Source organism: Monodon monoceros, unplaced genomic scaffold (genome assembly GCF_005190385.1).
Source record: "Monodon monoceros isolate NGI ecotype Baffin Bay Population unplaced genomic scaffold, NGI_Narwhal_1 Super_Scaffold_12, whole genome shotgun sequence".
Lineage (NCBI taxonomy): Eukaryota > Metazoa > Chordata > Mammalia > Artiodactyla > Monodontidae > Monodon > Monodon monoceros.
This window is the reverse complement of record NW_021703768.1, coordinates 168721168-168740316: the sequence shown is the minus strand read 5'-3', so window position 1 is coordinate 168740316 and position 19149 is coordinate 168721168. Positions and strand designations below refer to the sequence as shown.

Sequence of the window (19149 nt, the reverse complement as noted above, 5' to 3'; positions counted from 1 at the left end):
GTGAAGCAATTATACTCCAGTATATAAAAAAAATCATACACTCAAAAAAAAAAAAGAATATGTAGGTAAAGCACACGCTTCAAAGGGAAGCAGTTGTTGTAACTATTTTTGTGGTGGTTGTTATTATTGGTACTGAGACAGAAGAACAGGTTTTATCTACAAAGAATTGTCATCCTTACAGCTGGCTGTGACAAATTATCTTTTTACCAAACAATAAAATATTTCACCAAATGTTGAACACTCTATAGTACATATCATACTCATTTTCTCACTCAACTAGTTGGCTGAGCTGCTCCCGACACCAGGACAGAACAGTCTTTACCAGTTCTCTTAGTCTCAGTGGTTGTTTTTTTTAAACATACAATTTCACACATAGTAGGCTAAGTACATACCTATAAAAACCCACTTACAGGGTTGTGAATTAAAGAATATTTTCCAGTGGCAAAAAGGCAACAAAAAAATCAAAAAGTCAAATGCCAATAACTAAAAACTTGGCCTGAAATAAAATGCTGATTCCATGGCCTGATGTGTGAGCACCACAGTGACCCACAGGATTGCCCGACCCACTAGGCAGCATGGGTATCAGCTCATCCCTTTGGGAACCCTCTTCTCCATAGAGGTAGTGTTCAAAATGTTCAAAATGGATGTAGGGGTGCACTGAGGGCACAGAAGCCGCCCTAATCTTTATCAAAGAAGACACCCAAAGGGAGAAACATCTGTGATCACACATACCAAAATCTATAGGGTTCTGGGACCTCCAATAGTGCCGTTTCTCGGGTGTGGGGGAATTTAGAGGGCTAATCCATCCCCAAAACTTCAGAGTCCTTGTTAAGCAGTCTCCTAAAGAGGGCCTCACTGTCAAGTTTTTTTTCTTGTTTAATCTTTCCTCTTTAAAAACAGCCTGAAAGAAGATAGTTTTGTTTCTCCACTGGAAATGTAAAGTTGAAAAGCCCATCCTGTGTGGGTTAAGAAAAGCCAATCTTCTATGGATCAACAGGGATGCTTGTTACTGTCACGAGTAAATCAGAGAACCCCTTCTCACACCCTCTCACAGCAGAAGTGAAGAGGCATCGGGAATCCTGGGGAGGGGTGGGGGCCTGGCCATCAGGATGCTGGCCCAGGGGTGAGGGGGGTGCCCTGACTTTCGTCACCAGTAGAGTACGTACATGCCTGTTTCTTCACCCAAGACATAAAATACAAAATGTTCCCACCAATCGACTACCAACAAGAGCAGCTAGAGAGAGACTGCGCTCCTGGCTGCTATTCAGAGCACGCAGCAATCAATCAACAGGTGACGATCACCTGCCTGCTTCAGATGCTGGGACACAGCAGGGATAGAGCTGCTCCTGCCCTCCCAGGAGCCCACAACATGGCATCCACGGGAGTTTTAGATCTGTGGGCCAACCCAGACACCCCACCTCCCCAGGAGGTCTGACACCAGGCATTTTACCTCTCTCCCTTTTCAGTTTTCTTGTTCAGAAATAAGCACAAGAATGATGACAATGACACCTCCCTGACAGGGAGTCAGTGGTGAATGGGCACAAAGTGGGTATCCAACCACACTCCCTTACTTGCATGCAAGACCTATGCCCCAAATCTCTCCGCAACACCACTCTGGGACACCCCAGGTGACCAGAGTCTGGGAACGGGGGCTTTGACTGGGCAGAGCGGATAGGAGGGGCAAACTGTAAAGATGGGGGTGGAGGGGCAAGCAGCCAGACTGAAAGGCTGCACACCTCTGCTTCCTCCGGTCCTACTGGAACAGAGGAGGGAAAAGAAAAAGGGAGATGCCAGTCTCCTCTTCCTCCTCTCCTATGTCCAGCCCAGTGGAAGCAATTCATTCCACTTCTGCGGGCTGCCACCAGACCTCCACAAGGATGTCCGCCACAGGGTGTCCGGATTATCCGTGCCTGGAAGCCCGGCTCCAGTTCAGCCATCTGAAGGGCAGGTGTTCAGCTTTATTTATCTTGGGTCTGAGCCAGCACAAAGTAGGTGCTCAGTAAATGTAACATTGCGGGGTGGGGGGTGTCCCCAGGAGATGGGCTGTGCCTCAATGTGGGGTCTGGCCCAGCCTGGAGGGCCTGTTGCAAAGGTGATGAAGGTCTGGTCTCAACTGACACAGCCACCACCTGGTGCCACCCACCTGGCTCCCACAAAGGCTTGTCTTGTCCTGCTGGCTGCCCACACCACACCTGCTTCTTCCTCCTGCTTCCTGCCCCCACTCAGAGGATCCCTGTACTGGTAGCCAATCCACATATTCCTTTGATCATCAGCCGTTCTGCTCTTCCAGAAACCTCAGGCCAGGTTGCTCTGTACCACTTCAGGACTGTAGCACAGCAAATGTCTCTGAGCTAGTACCCAGCTCTGGGCATTCCCTGTATAAGCAGTCAGACAATCTAAACGTGTCACTTCACTCCTCAAGAACTGCCAGAGCTCCTAACTGCCTCTCATAAAGTGGACCTGCCCTACCCGTCAGCCTTTAGTTCAACAGATGACTCCTAGCACCTAGGGTACGAGGTCAAATTAAAACCTGCACAGCCCCTGCCTTTGTTGACATGGTCTAGGTAGTGGGAGAGAAAGACCATCAATCAAATACTCCCACCAATAGAAAATTACAAACTGGTATGTGGAAAAGTACAGAGTATCCCCAAAGGCAGTAATAGAAAAGCTGGGCCAGGCTGTCACGGAAGTGATGTGGCAGCTGAGACATGAAGAGGAGTAGGGATTAACCGGAGATGAAGTGGGGGAAAGAACAATCCAGAGAGGCCATGAATACCATGTGCAAAGGCCCTGAGGCAAGAGAGAATATGCAAGCAACTGAAAGAAGGGCCTAGGGGCTGCAGGGCAGAGCAACAGGTCTGGGAGGTGCAGGATACAGGGGTGCCATGAGCTGGGTGGGGCAGAGGCCTGATCCAGTCCATAGACAGTGACGGCTAGGCACCACCTTTCCCTGCTTTCAGCCAGTATGTACAAAAGGAGGAGAACCAACTCTCTATCAGGCAGTCCAGAACACAGTCAGTAAATCGATTCTGCTATCAAGAACTACAACAATCCCACTCATCAGGCAGAACCGGGCGGCAATCTGAGGAGACGGCTGTTTGCGGTCATCTGTAACCTCTACTTCGCCCCCCCCCCCCCATCAGCCTGTAGCAGTAAGACTGCTGTGGCGGGCAAAGCACTCCACGCAGGAGCAGCCTTTGGGCCACAGAGCCGGCAGATCTCCTTTCCTCCCCCACGTCTGCGTCAGCTACTCTCTGGACAAGCAGACACCCTGTCAGGCCCTTTTGTCTCAGGCCAATTTGTAGGCCAGGCACAGACTCCTGTGTCCCATTTTACCATGCCACCTTCTTCCCTTCAACCCTAAGTCACCCTAGTTAAAAGAGGGACATGTACCCCAAAGTCCCATCCCCGGCCTCACATTCGGCCCTTTGAGCTGGAGTTCCAGTTTCTTGGCTTTCGCTCATTCTGCTCTGCCTCTGTCAGAAATGCCATGCCTCCCTCCCTTCCCAGGATCTCCACAGCCCAGTCCAAATGCCCCTTCTCCTCCAGGCAAGCGTCTCCAACACACCCAAGTGCAAGCAAGTCACCCGGCCCTCCTCCAGCTCGGACCTGAGCCTCCCCAGCCTGAGCAGAGTGCACTCTCCCTGGGGGCTGGGTATGGCCCACTCTTTCCTCCATCAGCCTCTGGAAGCACTGAGTAACCACTGCAGCAGGGAAGCCTGCTGATCCCTCATAAAGACGACAAGCAGGTCTTTCCATCTCCCCCTCCCCATTAAAAAATAATAAAATAAAAATGTAAACAAGTGATCTTCTCTCCACCAGACTCCATAGAACCTAATGATGAAGTAGCAGGACCACTGTTTAAAAACAAATGAGACCTCACACTACCATAACGCTTGGCAGCTTAAAAAAAAAAAAAAATTCCAAGACAGGAAACTGCAGTGCAACGCAGAACCCAGGACGGGGGTCAGAAGAGCCGTGTCAGCGTGAGCTTGCTGGGTGCCACCTTTGGCAAGTGACATAAGGTCTCTGGGCCTCAGTTTACCCCTTTATATAAAGCGAGGATGACTGACCAGGGTGACTGGGAGGATAATCTGAGCCATCCAAACGCCTTTCCTACTCAGTCCTTGGAGCCTGTGTGGACTCCAGGCCTTCCCAGACCTCCGCATCTGACTGTGCCCTCCTCAGCTTTACACTTCTCACAGCGCAGATGGCATCACTATACTGTGTACGTGTTTGTTCATTTCTGTACGTCTGCGCCCTCTCCTTAGAACCTCAGCTCCCTGGGGCAGGATGGTCTTCAGGTTTGCTGGTACATCCTGCTGCCCAGAAAGCACCAGCCAAGAGAAGATGCCCAGTAAATGCCTGAACAAACAGTGTGCTACACAAATGAAAGCACTTTGCGCACACGTCTATCACCCTGAGGGATTCTGACACTCCACTGTTGTAAGACAGATAAAACAGGTATAGAGTATTATTCCCAATTTGCAGATGGGGAAACTGAGGTGCAGAAAGTACTGCATAACTGAGGTCACTGAAAGAATATCTGGGAACCCTAACATTGAAAAACAGGCACGCTGAAGGGGCCTCAAATGATAATGGGGCTCCAAGAGCACCGTCCCGAGGAAGAATATCGAGTAGCTTTCCGAGTGAGTGCTGGCTGCTCAGTTCAGGTCAAAGTGGACAGCAGCCCTGGAGTGGGGCTGACGAGGTGCCTCTCACCACCGGTGGCCGGGGCTGTCGGCACAGCCTGAGGCATCAGAGAGTGGACGCTCTATCCAATACATCTGATCAAAGACAGTCCCTTGCTTCCCCGATCAACTGATCAGGATTAAGAACCAGGCAGGGGAAAGTTGTTTTAAAGCTCAAAGTTGGGGCAGAAGAGGCAAAACTTACATGTTCGTGCTTTACCGGGAGCCACGTAGTCAACAAAAACCAGGTTGAGGCAGGTCAGTAAGACAGAGACAGCCAGGGAACTCTGGATCTTACAGGGTGAGCCAAATTTACTCTAAAACCTGGCTCTCACAACATTGTAAAGCAACTATACTCCAATAAGAATTAATTAAAAAATAAAAATAAATAAATAAAACCTGACTACCACCACCACCCCAATTTATACTGCATTAACATTCTAGTAAGACACAGAAACTAGCAGTTATTTTGGAGGAAAAAACAAGGGACAAAAGGACAAACAAGTGTCCCAAGCACTGAGTCTTCATTCCAGACACATTTGCCTGGTGCTGCTGTGGGCCAGCAGGCTGCCTAGAAGAGCGGAAAGAGCAGGGCTCTGCAGGCAGACAGATGTGGGTCAACCCCAGCTCTGCACCCACCAGCTATGGGACTTCAGCAAGTTACTTAATTTCTCTGGGTCTCAGTTTCCCGTTTGAAAAATGGGAATAAAACACTCTTAAAACAGTGGTACCCATTAAAAAGAAGCATATGACTAAGTGGGGAGGAAGGAAGAAGGAGCTCCTTGGGCACCGGGCAGACTCTCATTGTCACTGAGCCTGACACTCTCCTCCCATTACCATTGTTCCCTGGGTCTGGTGGCCACGCAAGGGACCCACAGAAGGTACAGGAGGGAGAACTTCCGTTCAGATGGGGCTGAAGGAAGACACCACCAAAGAGGCCTCTGGGGCAGGCAGGATGCAGCAGGAGGTCACAGCATGAGGTTCTAGCCATTGCGGGGTGGGGAGGGTTGGGAGGCAGTGTTAGAGTGCTCTGCACCAGAGGCAGGAACAAACAGAAAGAAAGGATGCAAACAGGAGAGGCTGAAATTTGGGAGAAGAGAGACAGTAAAGGCTGAGGGCAGGCTACAGTGACGGACAAGTGTTGCAGGGCTCAAGGAGGACCAGTCCCAAGGACAGGCCACTGGGGTTAAGGACCACCGTGTGCTCTTGTAGGTTACTGGTGACCTTGCCTACAAGAGCACAAGGGGGTACAAAGGGGGTAAGGGACACAGGTGCATTTCCAGGGTGGGCCGCAATTAAAGAGGAGAGGTGAAGGGGGGCGCTGGGAGAAACATAAATCAATGAGACATTGATGGAGGAAAAAATCACTTCTAGAGGGAGAACTACCTACTCTTCAAATTGACAAGATTTATATTCAGGGTCAGAGGAGACTGCATGGGGAGGGGACATCACAGATATGGCAGAGTAGGGAGCAGACCAGGAAACATGCTGATGGGAAAAACGCAGACAGGGCTGGAGGCAGAGGAAAAACACCCCACCCTCCACAATCCCACTGGCTACCCACTTCACTCACCCTCAGCTGGCCATCCACATTCCAAGTGTGCCCTACACCTCAATCCAACCGGACCACGGCCTCCTGCTCCAGGGGGCTCCCCTAGTGACCCCAACCAGAAATTATCCTGGAATTATATGCATGCTTCCCCTGTAATAACTGTGAACTCGTGTTAGACTGAACTGAACTCGTGTTAGCCTCAGCTAGACTGGAAGCGCCTGATAGGTCTGTGCCTCACACCTGGGTCGACAGGAACATGTGGCGCAGTGCTTCACTTAACAGGTGTTAAATGTTGACATAATTACCCAAGGAAGGAAGCCTGGCCATGCCATCATTCAACAAAGGAAAAGGAAAAAGCACACCAGTCAATGACCTGAACTTGTCAGAGACCAGGGGATTCAGGCTGTCGAGCTCCTCGTTCGAATATGCTCCCACCCCCAAGGGCCCAGACCCCAGGCCACATGGAGGGAAGAAAAGCCACCTGTGAAGGGTGCTGGGTGATGCAACTCGCTGGTCCCTGCTTCATGGGTTTACCTGACACCCCCTGGGTGCTGAGCACAGAGTCAGGAGCGCTGAGCAAGAGATCTATGTCTGGTCTAATGGGGACACAGACAGCAAAGAGACCCACAGACATCTGTGGACCATGACTGGTGCTGACGGGTGGTGTGGCGGAGGCACAGTGCTAGGGGAGGGGGACTTACAACAGGTAACCAGCAAAGGCCTCTGGGGAGAATGACATTTGAGCTGCCACCTGAAAGGAGCCAGGCACTGGCACCATGAAGGTAAGAAATAGGGATGAGCACTTCAAGAAGGAGGAACAGCCCATGGGACATCATAAGGACAGACAGAGCTTAAACTACGAGCAGAACAGAAAAGCCGCAAGTATGGCTGCAGTGTGGGTGCCAGGGTGAGAAAAAAGCAGGGGAGGCTGGCAGGCACCTGACCAGCAGGGATTCCTGGGGAGGGATTGGGATTTTATTCTAAAAGGTGCTAAGCAGATGAATCACATGACCTGATTCAGGTTTTCACACCTTACTTCACAGCAGCAAACCACTGCCTTCCTCTAAAGCTAATCCTTCATCAGTAACGTAAGAAGTAAGAATCCCCTCTCTTCGTTGTGTGGATAAGCACTTAATAAACTCTAAAGCACTCAATTAACCTTAGCTATTGTCATCAAAGTTCAAATTAAGGGCTTCTCTGGTGGCGCAGGGGTTAAGAATCCGCCTGCCAATGCAGGAGACACGGGTTCGAGCCCTGGTCCGGGAATATCCCACATGCCACGGAGCAACTAAGCCTGTGCGCCACAACTACTGAGCCTGAGCTCGAGAGCTCGTGTGTCACAGCTACTGGAGCCCACGCGCCTAGAGCCTGTGCTCCACAACGAGAAGCCACCACAATGAGAAGGCCGTGCACCGCAACAAAGAGTAGCCCCCACTCGCGACAACTAGAGAAAGCCCACGCGCAGCAATGAAGACCAAACGCAGCCCAAAAAATTAATTAATTAATTTTAAAAAAAGTTCAAATTAAGGCAGGTGCCGAAAGTGGATAGGAAGTTTTAAAAACCAGGGGCGCTTCCTCATTAAATGAGCCTAAGCCTGTTTCACACACACACACACACACACACACACACACACACACACCCCACCATACCCTAAAAGGTAGCAACTGCCTATCAATAATAATACCCAACATCTGTAGGGCACTTAATAGTTTACAGAGCACTTTCATATCTGTTAATTCATAACCACTGGTCTCTAATGCTTTTAATTTAGTGACAGTGTTACAAATTGGCTAGTTCTGGCAATATTTAGCAAGTATGCACTGTCTCTCTCCTTGGATCAGCTGACCAGTCATGTCAACCTGCCTAACAGCTCTCCTGCGGTTTGGCATTCTCACAGCTGTAATCTCTATTTCCAAATGCCCAAATCTGCCAGAGAATTAAATAATGGTTATAATTACAGAATCAGTGAGTGAGTCCGATGTGCCAAGCACTGTTCTAAGTGCTTTACATGCTTAATCTTCACCTAACCCCAATACTTTTTTTATATTCCCATTTTCCAAATGAGGTGGCTGGGGCATAGAGAGGCTAAGAGCTTCGTCCAAGGACAGTCAGAGAAGTAAGCCTTGGAGTCAAGATCTGAACGCAAGATGCTGTGACCCTGTGTCCTCACTCTCAATCCCAATGCTGTGCTAGATAATTCTGGCAAAGTGCGTATAATACGGTGCTTGGTACAACACAGATATTCAGCAAATAAAAGCAGCTGTTACTAGCAGGACACAGGTAGTTTCTAGTTCCCACGAGAGTGTCGCCTCCAGGACAGCAGCAACCTTGTTGGTCTGGGTGACTGCTGCGCTCCCAGCACCTGGCCCGACGCACATTTGACGGATGGATAAATGAATGAACGTCGCTCCCAGAAGGCAGGGTTGCCTGCGCATGGCTCTTTTTTGCACGTCTGTGTCGCGCCACTGATACTGCCCCTTAGTAAGAGCATCTGGCTGATCTGAGGGCACCGCAAGGCGCCCGGAGACTTGCGACCCCCTTCACGGCGTAGGGGTGGCGGAAGCAGCTCCCAGCGGAAGAAGAGAAGAGTCCGGGATCGCACTGCTGGCAGGTCCTGGCTCCGGCGGGGCTCTGCCCTCCGCCGCGGCGGGGACACTGCCGCCCCGGCGTTGGGACCCGGCAGGAGACAAAGACCCGCGAGGCTGCCGCACCCGCAGAAATGCTTGCTCCCCTGGCCCACCTCCCCGAAAGGCAGTCCAATGCTACCGTGCATCACCCGGCCTGGAAGCTGCAGAGAACGCCGGGCCCCGGGTGGAACAGACACGCGCTGCGGCCCCGACTGCGGGGTCGCCGCCCGCAGAGGGTCGCTCTGGTGCGGGAGGCCGAAGGCCGGACCGGCCTGTCACCTTCAGGACCACACGCCCGCCCTCCGCCGGGGCCCCTCAGCGCGAGCCGCCGCCGCCCAGCTGGGCCTCCTCGCGCTTAGGCCTCCCCGCAGCGTCCGCCTCGCGCCCCGTACGGGCGGCGGCCGCCCGCCCTCCTAGCCAGCCCGTACCTGCTGGGAGAGGGGGATGAGCGGGGCCGCCATCTTCCCGCGGACTCGGGCTCCGAGCGCCGGGGGAACAGGGCGGGGCCGCGCGTGCGCACTGGTGCGAGGGGGGGGCGGTGCGCGCGCAGCCCGGCTCGGGAGAGGGCGGGGCCGAAGCAGGGCCGCGCAAGCTCAGCGGAGCCTGAAGGGGAGGGGGTTGAGGGCGGGGCCGCGCGCGCCTAGCCCCAGCTGGAGGGGGCGGGGCCCGGGACCTCTGCAGAGTGGTTCACGCGCTCCTTCACCACCTCCTTCCCAATTCCTTGGCTCGTCTGCCAAGGTTCCTTACCCCTCCGGGTCCTAGCCGATGATGGGCCCTCTTTCTAGGGATGCTGTTCCCATTGCCGTGCGCCTGGCAAAAGCACTATGCAGAGGCCGTCGCCCGCCTGGCAGAGGGTCGGGACCCTCACCCTGCCCAGCAAGGCGCCCTGTTCCTAGGATAGCTGTGTGTGTGTGTGGCCACTTTCTTGCTGTGTGATCTTGGCAAGTCATTTAAGTAGCCTCTCTGCGCCCCCAATCCCCTCTTCCGAAAAGAGGGAATGGTAATATGTGTTTGCTATTGTTCCACCTCTATGCCTCACGCTGAGCCCTGCACAGAGCAGGCACCTGGTGTTTGCTGGAGGACCATTATGGAGGCACATTTATTTGTTTAGACATGTTTTGCCTTCTTTTTACTATAGACACCCACTCATCTGTGGCCGGTTTCCACTAAAAGGATGAGGAAGGAAGGTCCTGCTGAGTAGCTGGCCACAGTGGCACAAGGTTTCTTCAGCACGGGTCAGCTTCCCCTTACTTGGTGTCCTGTGATGGTGGCACTTCTCAGGCAGACAAGCTGGAAGGCTGTGCGATCTTGGGGTAGTGAGGGCACAGCTTCCTGTCCACCTCCTCCCCTCTGGAGTCTCACAGCTGCTTGCTCCAGTGTCTTCAGTGACTTGACATACCTCGTGCCCTTCAAATGAGCACAGTGTGCTTTGTGATTCATTCAACAACCATTCACCATCAAATGCTCATTGAGTACAGGTGTTCCATTTGTGGGCCAGGCAGACACACACTCTACACAAACAGGTCTCACCCTGGAGCTACCCAGACTTGTTAAGTAGACTAGGTTTCCAGATTCTGGTTTACAGATCTGGGTGAGGCCTGAGATTTTTGCATTTCTAACAAATCCCCGGGAGGTGCTGAGGCTGCTGGTCCCCAGGCCCCCCATTGTGAGAACCACAGGTCTAGAGGAAGGAAACAGACATGAAAAAATCCCATGAGGAGGAACTTCCCTGGTGGCACAGTGGTTAAGGATCCTCCTGCCAATGCAGGGGACATGAGTTCAAGCCCTGGTCCGGGAAAGATCCCACATGCCGTGGAGCAACTAAGCCATGTGCCACAACTACTGAGCCTGTGTGCCACAACTACTGAAGCCCGCGTGCCTAGAGCCCATGCTCCGCAACAAGAGAAGCCACTGCAGTGAGAAGCTGGCGCACCGCAACGAAGAGTAGCCCCCGCTCGCTGCAACTAGAGAAAGCCTACGCGCAGCAACGAAAACCCAACGCAGCCAAAAAAATAATTGATTTTTAAAAATCACATGAGGAAATAGATAACCAGTGATAAGTGCTCCAGAGTAGTCCAATGGTGTGACACTTGAAGGTTGAGCCTGACTGCAGCGACGGTGGGGCCTCGGAACCATCACAAGCAGAAGAAGCTGAGTAGCGAAGAGGCACTTTGAGACTGAGGCTCTGGAACTCAGACAGCAAGACAGAGGGTCTTGAAATGAGGCTGGATTACATATGGTCTGATTGGAGAGCCCTGTGTGAAGAGCAATAAAATAAGACCACATGTGATCCAGCCTCATCTTGAGACCACCTTGCTCTCCGAGCTCCAAGTTTTCAGCCTCATGGTGCTCCTTTGCTCCTCAGTTCCCTGTGCAAAGAGAAATGAGAGGCCACCAGAGGGTGTGTTTTTTTTAAGATTTTTTTTTTTTTTTGCCACACCGTGCGGCATGCAGGATCTTAGTCCCCCAACCAGAGATTGAACCCAGGGCCCCTGCATTGGGAGAGCAGAGTCTTAACCATGGGTCCACCAGGGAGTCCCTCACCAGAGGGTTTTGAACATGAACAGCTGCTCTAGAACAGCAGCTCTGGATAAGGTAGGCAAAGTGGATGGAGAGGGGATGGATGGAAGCAAGTGGGACAGCTGGAAAGATGCAGTGGTGGTCCTGGTGGGGGTGATGGAGGCTTTTAGCTGCCTTGGGTGCTTTATTGGTCCATGTTCCATAAGGAAAAGAGAAGTCATCCTAGATATTTCAAACAGAGGACAATTTGTAACAGGAGACTGAGTGCAAAAGCATTGGGAAAACAGAGGAGAAATACAAGGTTACCTAAGATTAGTAACAGTAGGAAGCTGCTAGCCTCTTTAGGACTAAAAGTCAAAAGGGAAAGGGTGTTACCCCAAACCCACAACCACTGGGCCCTGAGCAGGAACCCAGATACCGGTCCTCACTGGCCACCACTGCTTCTGCCATTGTTGCTAAAGTCACCACTATTGTCCCCACTGCCTAAGGTGCCGGCAGGAGCCTGGAAAAAATGGCTTCCCCTCTTTGCCCGTCTTCTGATGTCCTTCTCACAGAACGTGATGGGGCACTAATGGGCAAGGTTGTCTAGGAAAATTGTGCAGGCTTCCAGCCTCGCTGTCGAGAGTCTACAGGGGCAACAAAAACCACGGAGACTATCGTGTCTTGACTGGAACCAGAGGCTCAATGGTGAGAGTCTCACCTGGCCAGCAGCAGAGTGGCCTGGAACTCCCTCTACTACTGTGCCCCCCACCCTGGGCAGTAATCAGCCATTGTGGGGCCTCTCTCCCCAGAGTCTAAAGCTGCACCGTCCAACACAGTGGCCCCTCGCCACATATGGCAATGTAAGTTTAAATTTAAATCAGTTACAATTCTGTAAGGGAGGATCTGTTCCATGCCCCTTTCCAAGCTTCTGGTAGCCTCCAGTGTTTCTTGGCTTGAAGATGGTGTCACCCTGGATCTTTACATGGTCTTCCCTCTGTACATGTCTGTCTCTGTGTCCAAATTTCCCACTTATAAGGATACCAGTCATATCGGATCAGGACCCACCTTAATGATGTCATTATCACTTGATTACGTCTGTAAAGACTTTATTTCTCATTTTGAAATGTATAGAAATATCAAATCACTATGTTGTGGAACAGGAACTAACATAGTGTTGTAGACCAATTATACTTCAAAAAGAAACAAACTCATAGAAAAAGAGATCAGATTTGTCATTACCAGAGGCAGGAGGTGGGAATAGGGGGGAATTGGATGAAGGCAGTCAAAAGGTACAAACTTCCAGTTATAAGATAAATAAGTACTAGGGATATGATGTACAACATGATAAATATAATTAAGACTGTTGTATGTTACAATGAAAATTGTTGGGAGTAAATCCTAAGAGTTCTCAGTAAAAGGAAAACATATATTCTTTCTATGTCTTTAATTTTTTATCTATATGAGATGATGGACGTTCACTAAACTCATTGTGGTCATCAGTTCATGATGTATGTAAGTCAAATCATTATGCTGTACACCTTAAACTTACATAGTGCTGTATGTCAATTATATATCAATAAAACTGGAAGAAAAAATAATAAATGTTACAATAAAATAAGATTAAAAATTCGTTCCTCCATAGAAGGCACAACACCAAGAGTGAACCCTAATGCACAGTACAGACTCTGGGCGATAATGATGTGTCCGTGTGACACATCAATCAGTTGTGACAAACATACCACCGTGGTGTGGGATGTCATTTGTAAGGGAGGGTGTGAGGGTGTGAGGATAGACAGTATATGGGAACTCTCTCTACTTTCTGCTCAGTTTTGCTGGGAATCTAAAACTGCTCTAGAAAACGAAGTTTATTAACTAAAAATAAAATTCATTCTTCAGTCCCACCAGCCACATGTCAAGGCCTCACATGTGGCCAGTGGCTACTGTATTGCCAGCACAGATGAGGAAAGTTCTCCAGGACAGCACTGCTGCGGAAGATGAGTTCTGCAGGGTCTGAGCTGGTCTGACCCATTTTGTACAATTGTTTCCAGCATTTTCTCTCGAGGTCTAGCACTGCTTCTTCCCTCATTAACTTCTCCCCTTGTTCAGAGATTTAAAAGGTGGGCAGTGTTTGAATCCCACCCCTGCACTTCCAGGGAGTGAGTCTTTAGCTTCTGAGACTGATAACCCCCGATAAACTGGGAAGACCAATGTGACTGTCAGCTGAAAAAATTGAAGGACCTTGAAAAAGTTCAAGGTCGAAGGTCTGCCAACTTCAACGAAAGCCAGAACAAAATTTGCCAGACCTTCACTTCCTGGCCAGACTTTTCACACTGATCATCTATCAATACGTTCTATATAATTTCCGATTTTATTTGGCTCATTTGTAACATGATGTCCTAAATTTGATTATTTCCAACACAAATTTCTGCGTGAAAACAGAGCTCTTCAAAACAGAAGGCTGCTATGTGTGGCTTTTTTTTTTTTTTAAGCAAGTCATTTGATTTAAGGAAAAGAATTTAGCTGCGAAGTAATCACTATTTTCAGTTGAGAGAATGAATTTCATTCCTCTGTCTTACAGAGAACTAACGGCCATGGAAGTGGGTCACAGAGTGGGGGAAAAAGCTCCTTTATGGAATGTTAAACATCTGTGCACAAGGCCTGGGTTCTCCAGAATAAGCAGCGTGCACCTTTCCACGCCAACGATGCTGCATAAAGATTCCATACTGGAAAAGTTTCACATAAGCTATTAGTAACTTACAACCCAAAGAAATAAAGCATCATTTCTCCTTTTTCAAGGTAAGTTTTACCACCTTTTATTTATAAAACACTTGGGGGATTAAGAAAAGAGCATTGTGTTTTTGGCCAGACTCTCACTGGCCTCGGGCTTCCTCCAGCACTTCGGTTTGTCCAAAGGAAACGTCTCTGGGTACCTGGGGTAAGGGAGGAGGGGGTGGAAGGTGCTCGGGGAAAACCAGACCGATCCCACCGAGAAGCATGGGAGAATTTTTCAAAGAAAATTAGACAAATGACCACGTATGTAGACATTTGAGCTTTTAAGTGTTGATTAAAGTAGAAACAAGGTTTTACCAGTCATCTTTATCTGGGGTGGGGATGATTAAAGTTCATTCCTCTTGTGGAATTCTTTGAAGATATTTTCTCTCCCACCAAACCTGCCCATCGTCTGCTCGTCCTCATCTTCCTCTCGGGCCTTCTTCTCTTCTTCCTTGGCCTGTATGGCATCCATCTCCCTTTCTGGGCCCTGGAGAAAGAAACAAAGACCCCGGCAGCTGGGGATTATGCTTCCTGTGGGCTGATTGGGTGTCATCATGCAGCCTGCCCCTGCCTTCTAGAAGCCTCCACACCAGCTGGGGGTCGGCTGAAAAAGAACCCCCCAGTAATCAGGTCCCAATTCCTGGAACCTGTAAATGTAACCTTATACCTATGGGGAAAGGGTCTTTGCAGATGTGATTAAATTAAGCATGTTGAGATGAAGAATTTCTACTGAATTATCAGGTGGATGTTAAATTCTATCATAATGTTCTCATAAGAGAGGGGCAGAGGGAGATTTGACACAAACAGAGACAGAAGAGGAGAAGGACATGTGAAGATGGGAGCAAAGATTAGAAGGGTGCGGCCACAAACCAAGGAGCACCAGGACCCATCAGAAGCTGCAAGAGGCGAAGTAAGTGTTCTCCCCTAGAGCCTTTAGAGGGAGCAAGGCCCTGCTGATGCCTTGATTTCAGCCTATTGATACTGATTTTGGAATTCTGGCCTCCAGAATTGGAGAGAATACATTTGTGATGTTTTAAGCCAGCAAGTTTGTGGTGATTTGTTATGGCAGCCCCAGGAAATGAATACACCCTCCTTCTTCTATTCCCAGAGCACCTGGGCCGGTCCTTCAACCAGCTGACAAGTGAATGAGTAATGAGAAGAGGACTCAGAGCCTGAATGAGCAATTCCAGACACGTGTGATTAAAAGAAGAGTTACATGAGTGAAGACACGTCAAGAAATTTCCCATAGTCATTCCTGAAAAAAGAGTTTAGGAAGGCTTTGCTGCAGAAATCAGATTCAAGAAGAAATGGCTCGGGACGTTCCTGGTGGTCCAGTGGGTAAGACTCTGCGCTTCCAGTTCAGGGGGCCTGGGGTTCGATCCCTGGTCGGGGAATTAGATCCCGCATGCATGCCACAACTAAGAAGCCTGCCTGCCACAACTAAGACACGGTGCAGCCAAAATAAATAAATAAATAATTTTTTAAAAAGGAAAACAGAAGAAAGGACTCATGAGAAAATCACTTAGTGATAACCACCTTTCATCAGTGGAGGGGAAATTTCCCCCTGAAATACCTTAAAATGTTCAATTTTTTTTTTTTTTTTTTTTTTTTTTTGCGGTACGCGGGCCTCTCACTGTTGTGGCCTCTCCCATTGCGGAGCACAGGCTCCGGACGCGCAGGCTCAGCGGCCATGGCTCACGGGCCCAGCCGCTCTGTGGCATGTGGGATCTTCCTGGACCGGGGCACAAACCCGTGTCCTCTGCATTGGCAGGCGGACTCTCAACCACGGCACCACCAGGGAAGCCCTCAAATTTTAAGCACCTGATTTGCAGTTGGTTCCAGTGTGACGGACATGACATGGAAGATGCCTTATCAGTGGAAATAAAGGAATGAGGAGATTTCGATTAAAAGCAGTAAGATGTTTTGTGTATCACCCTTAATTTTAACTCACCGGCATGCAATTTAACAACCCAAAGTTTCTGGCTAAAACAGTGTGGAGGGTCCTCTAAGACCTTTCTCTCTCAGTCATGGCACTCCCAGAAGACACTGACCACTCTCTCCTTATGGGTGAGTGGCGCCACCATTTAGTTATTGGCGCTTAGCAACATGAGAAACAAAATGTTTATGCCCGTTAAAAGCATACATTTTAGTGTCAATACTCTAGCTCCAAAGAGTTATAAATGAATTTGTACTGATGGAAGATATTTTATCTTCTTCATGTGAAGGCAGAGCTAAGTTTTTAAGTTGGTTTCTCAGGATAGGGGCCTCAAAATACACACTAAAAAAAAAAAAATACAGGAGTGCTTCACACTTGAGGGAATAGAAAGGCAAAGCACAGAGTGGTCAAGGACACTTACAATGCACTTATCTGACAAAGAATTTGACAGAATATATAAAGAACACCTACAACTAAATAAGAAAAGGTCAAATAACCCAATGCGAAAGTGGGCAAGCGACATAAACAGGCTGTATCAACCATATGTTTCTCTTGCTTTGATATCTGGGGCCTTGCTGACCCACATCCCTAACGACCTCCACTACTGGGCTCAATTCAGGGCTGATTTCTCCTTGCCTTAATTATCCCACAGCCAGGTACTAGACAACTAGTACCCCAGGGCCCACTGAAATTCTTAAAACTAGCCAATCCTAAGCCTGCTTATCCAGCTTCATCTGTTCCTTCCTGCAAAAAACCAAAACAAAGTTTTTTGCCTACATCTTTCACACTCTCCCTCTGCCTCCTGACCAAACCTGGTGCTTCCCCATGTGGCCCTGAATGGCATGGCGTGGCCCCTCCTCTGGGGATCTGTGAGTAAAATAAACCATCTTTTTGATGGAGGTCATCTCCTGATCTGCTGGCCTCACCGTATCTGAATAATAACAAAACTTACATCTTAAAACACAGGTATTTCACAGAAAAGGATCTCCAAATGGCCACAAAAGCCATGAAACAGTACCCACCTTCATTCGTCATCAGGGAAATGCAAACAAAATCAGAGATACCACTACACACCTCTAGAAACCCACAGTCCCCAGTGCTGGTGAGACTGGGGAGACTGAAAAACAGTGCAGCCCCTCTGGAAACAGGTTGGCAATTTCTCATAGAGTTAAAGATACACCATACAACTCAGCAACCCCCTCCTGGGTATTTACCCAAGAAAAATAAAAGCACGCGTCCACACAAAAAAACTATACACGACATTGATAGCAGCTTTGGTCATACTGTTAAAAACTGAAAACACCCCTGGGACTTCCCTGGTGGTACAGTGATTAGGACTCCACTGCTGCCACTGCAGGAGGTGCGGCTTCGATCCCTGGTCAGGGAACAAAGATTCCGCATGCCCCGTGGTGCAGCCAAAAAAAAAAAAGAAAAAAAATTGGAAACAACTCAAATGTCCATCAGCTGGTAAGCAGATAAACTACTCAGTAATAAGAAGATACAAACTACTGAGTGAACCTCAGCAACACGGAGGAATCTTGGAGACACTACGCTTGGTGTGAGAAGCAGGCTCAAAAAGACTCCATACTATATGATTCCATTTATATGACATTCTGGAAAAGGCAAAACTATAGGGACATAAACAACAAGGACCTACTGTATAGCACAGGGAACTATATTCAATATCTTGCAATAACCTATAATGGAAAAGAATCTGAAAAAGTATATATATATTCTGAATCTGAAAAAGAATATACATTTATAACTAAATCACTTTGCTGTACACCTGAAACTAACACAACGTTGTAAATCAACTATACTTCAAAAATACTATAAGGACGGATATCAGATCAGTGATTGCTGGAGTAGGGGAGGGCTTGGTTACAAGGAGACTTTTTGGGGTGGTGAAACTGTTGTACATCTTGATTTTTAGTGGTGGTTTCATAACTATATGTGTTTGTCAGAATTCATAGAACTGTACATTTCACAGTATGTAAATTATACCTCAATAAAACTGACTCATCAACAACAACAGACAGTAATACCTAGCATGGCCAAAGATGCGACACAATTGAAATTCTCGACGATGAGGAAGGGAATGTAAACAGGATGACACACTGAAAACGTTTGTGTAAGAACTGGTGACCCAGCCTGTCCACTCCTGGGCATGTGTCCATTGAAAGACATGTACAGGAATGATGGGAACAGCTTTATCCATGAGGCCACAAACTGGAAGCATCCCAAAGCTGCATCCACAGAGAATGGATACATACCTTCTGGAATATTCACAAAGGAAGAACAAGCTACTGCTGTATGCAAAAATATGAATGAACTTCGCAACACTACCTGAATGAATAAATAATGGGTAGCTACATTTACATAAATTTCAAAAGGAGTCAAATCCACCTACAGTGATGGAAGTGGAACCATTATTCCTTTGGGGGTGGGTGCTTGCTGGGAGGGATCGTGAGGAGGTTCCTGGAGCTCTGGCGACCTTCTATATCTTGATCTGGGTGGGGTGTTCATTAGTAAAAATTCATCAAGCCTTTTCCTTTATGTGAGACTTAAGTACAGAAATAACTGAATTATGAAAGAAAAGTTCATTGTGTTCATTGTACCTTGGTTTCACCCCAGGTGGCCTTGCCAAAAGTCTCAGCGTACTCTTCATCATCTGTGATCAGGAAGTTATCGAAGATGGTTCCGGATCTCACCTGTGGATGAAAATAAGGCCTTCGTTACTGATGTGAAAAATGAAACTTTCCACAAAATAAACAGTTGTAATTTGCTCAGTACTGTATCAGTGATTAGCTGTCAATAGTAGGACATGCAGATACCCTTTTCTAGAATATCTCTTCCCTCCAGGGCACTGGTTCTCAAACTTGGCTGCATATGGGGACCACCAAGAACATTTAAAAAAACTCCTGATGCCTGGTCTCACCCCCAGGGATGTTGATTTAGCTGGTCTGGGGTACCACCGGGGCACTGAGACTTTCAAGAACTCCCCAGTGACTCGAGCATTCAGCGATGTTTGAGAACCGATGCTCGAGAACCTTCCTGTGCAAAGTGTG

The 19149-nt window shown here is 48.6% G+C and overlaps 2 protein-coding genes across 16 annotated transcripts in view; both read right to left on the bottom strand.

The window, feature by feature from the left end:
- EPS15L1 (epidermal growth factor receptor pathway substrate 15 like 1) overlaps nt 1-9386 on the bottom strand; it is a 101641-nt gene extending 92255 nt beyond the window's left edge. For 11 of the 12 annotated variants that reach the window (XR_003792535.1, XM_029215735.1, XM_029215727.1 and 8 more), the window contains exon 1: nt 9300-9386. Coding sequence is in view for 11 of the 12 variants with exons in the window: in XM_029215735.1 (XP_029071568.1) it covers nt 9300-9332 (33 nt within the window). In the remaining variant the exon portion in view is untranslated. The remainder of the gene's footprint in view (nt 1-9299) is intronic. The other variant, XM_029215730.1, reaches the window with a different exon arrangement.
- A 4789-nt stretch (nt 9387-14175) lies between these two features.
- The window catches only part of CALR3 (calreticulin 3), a 31548-nt gene continuing 26574 nt past the window's right edge, over nt 14176-19149 (bottom strand). For 2 of the 4 annotated variants that reach the window (XM_029219084.1, XM_029219082.1), the window contains 2 exons: nt 18700-18792; nt 14176-14632 (listed from right to left, as the gene is read on the bottom strand). In XM_029219084.1, coding sequence (XP_029074917.1) covers nt 14489-14632; nt 18700-18792 — 237 coding nt within the window. In that variant the 3' untranslated portion in view covers nt 14176-14488. The remainder of the gene's footprint in view (nt 14633-18699; nt 18793-19149) is intronic. The other 2 variants (XM_029219081.1, XM_029219080.1) reach the window with 2 other exon arrangements.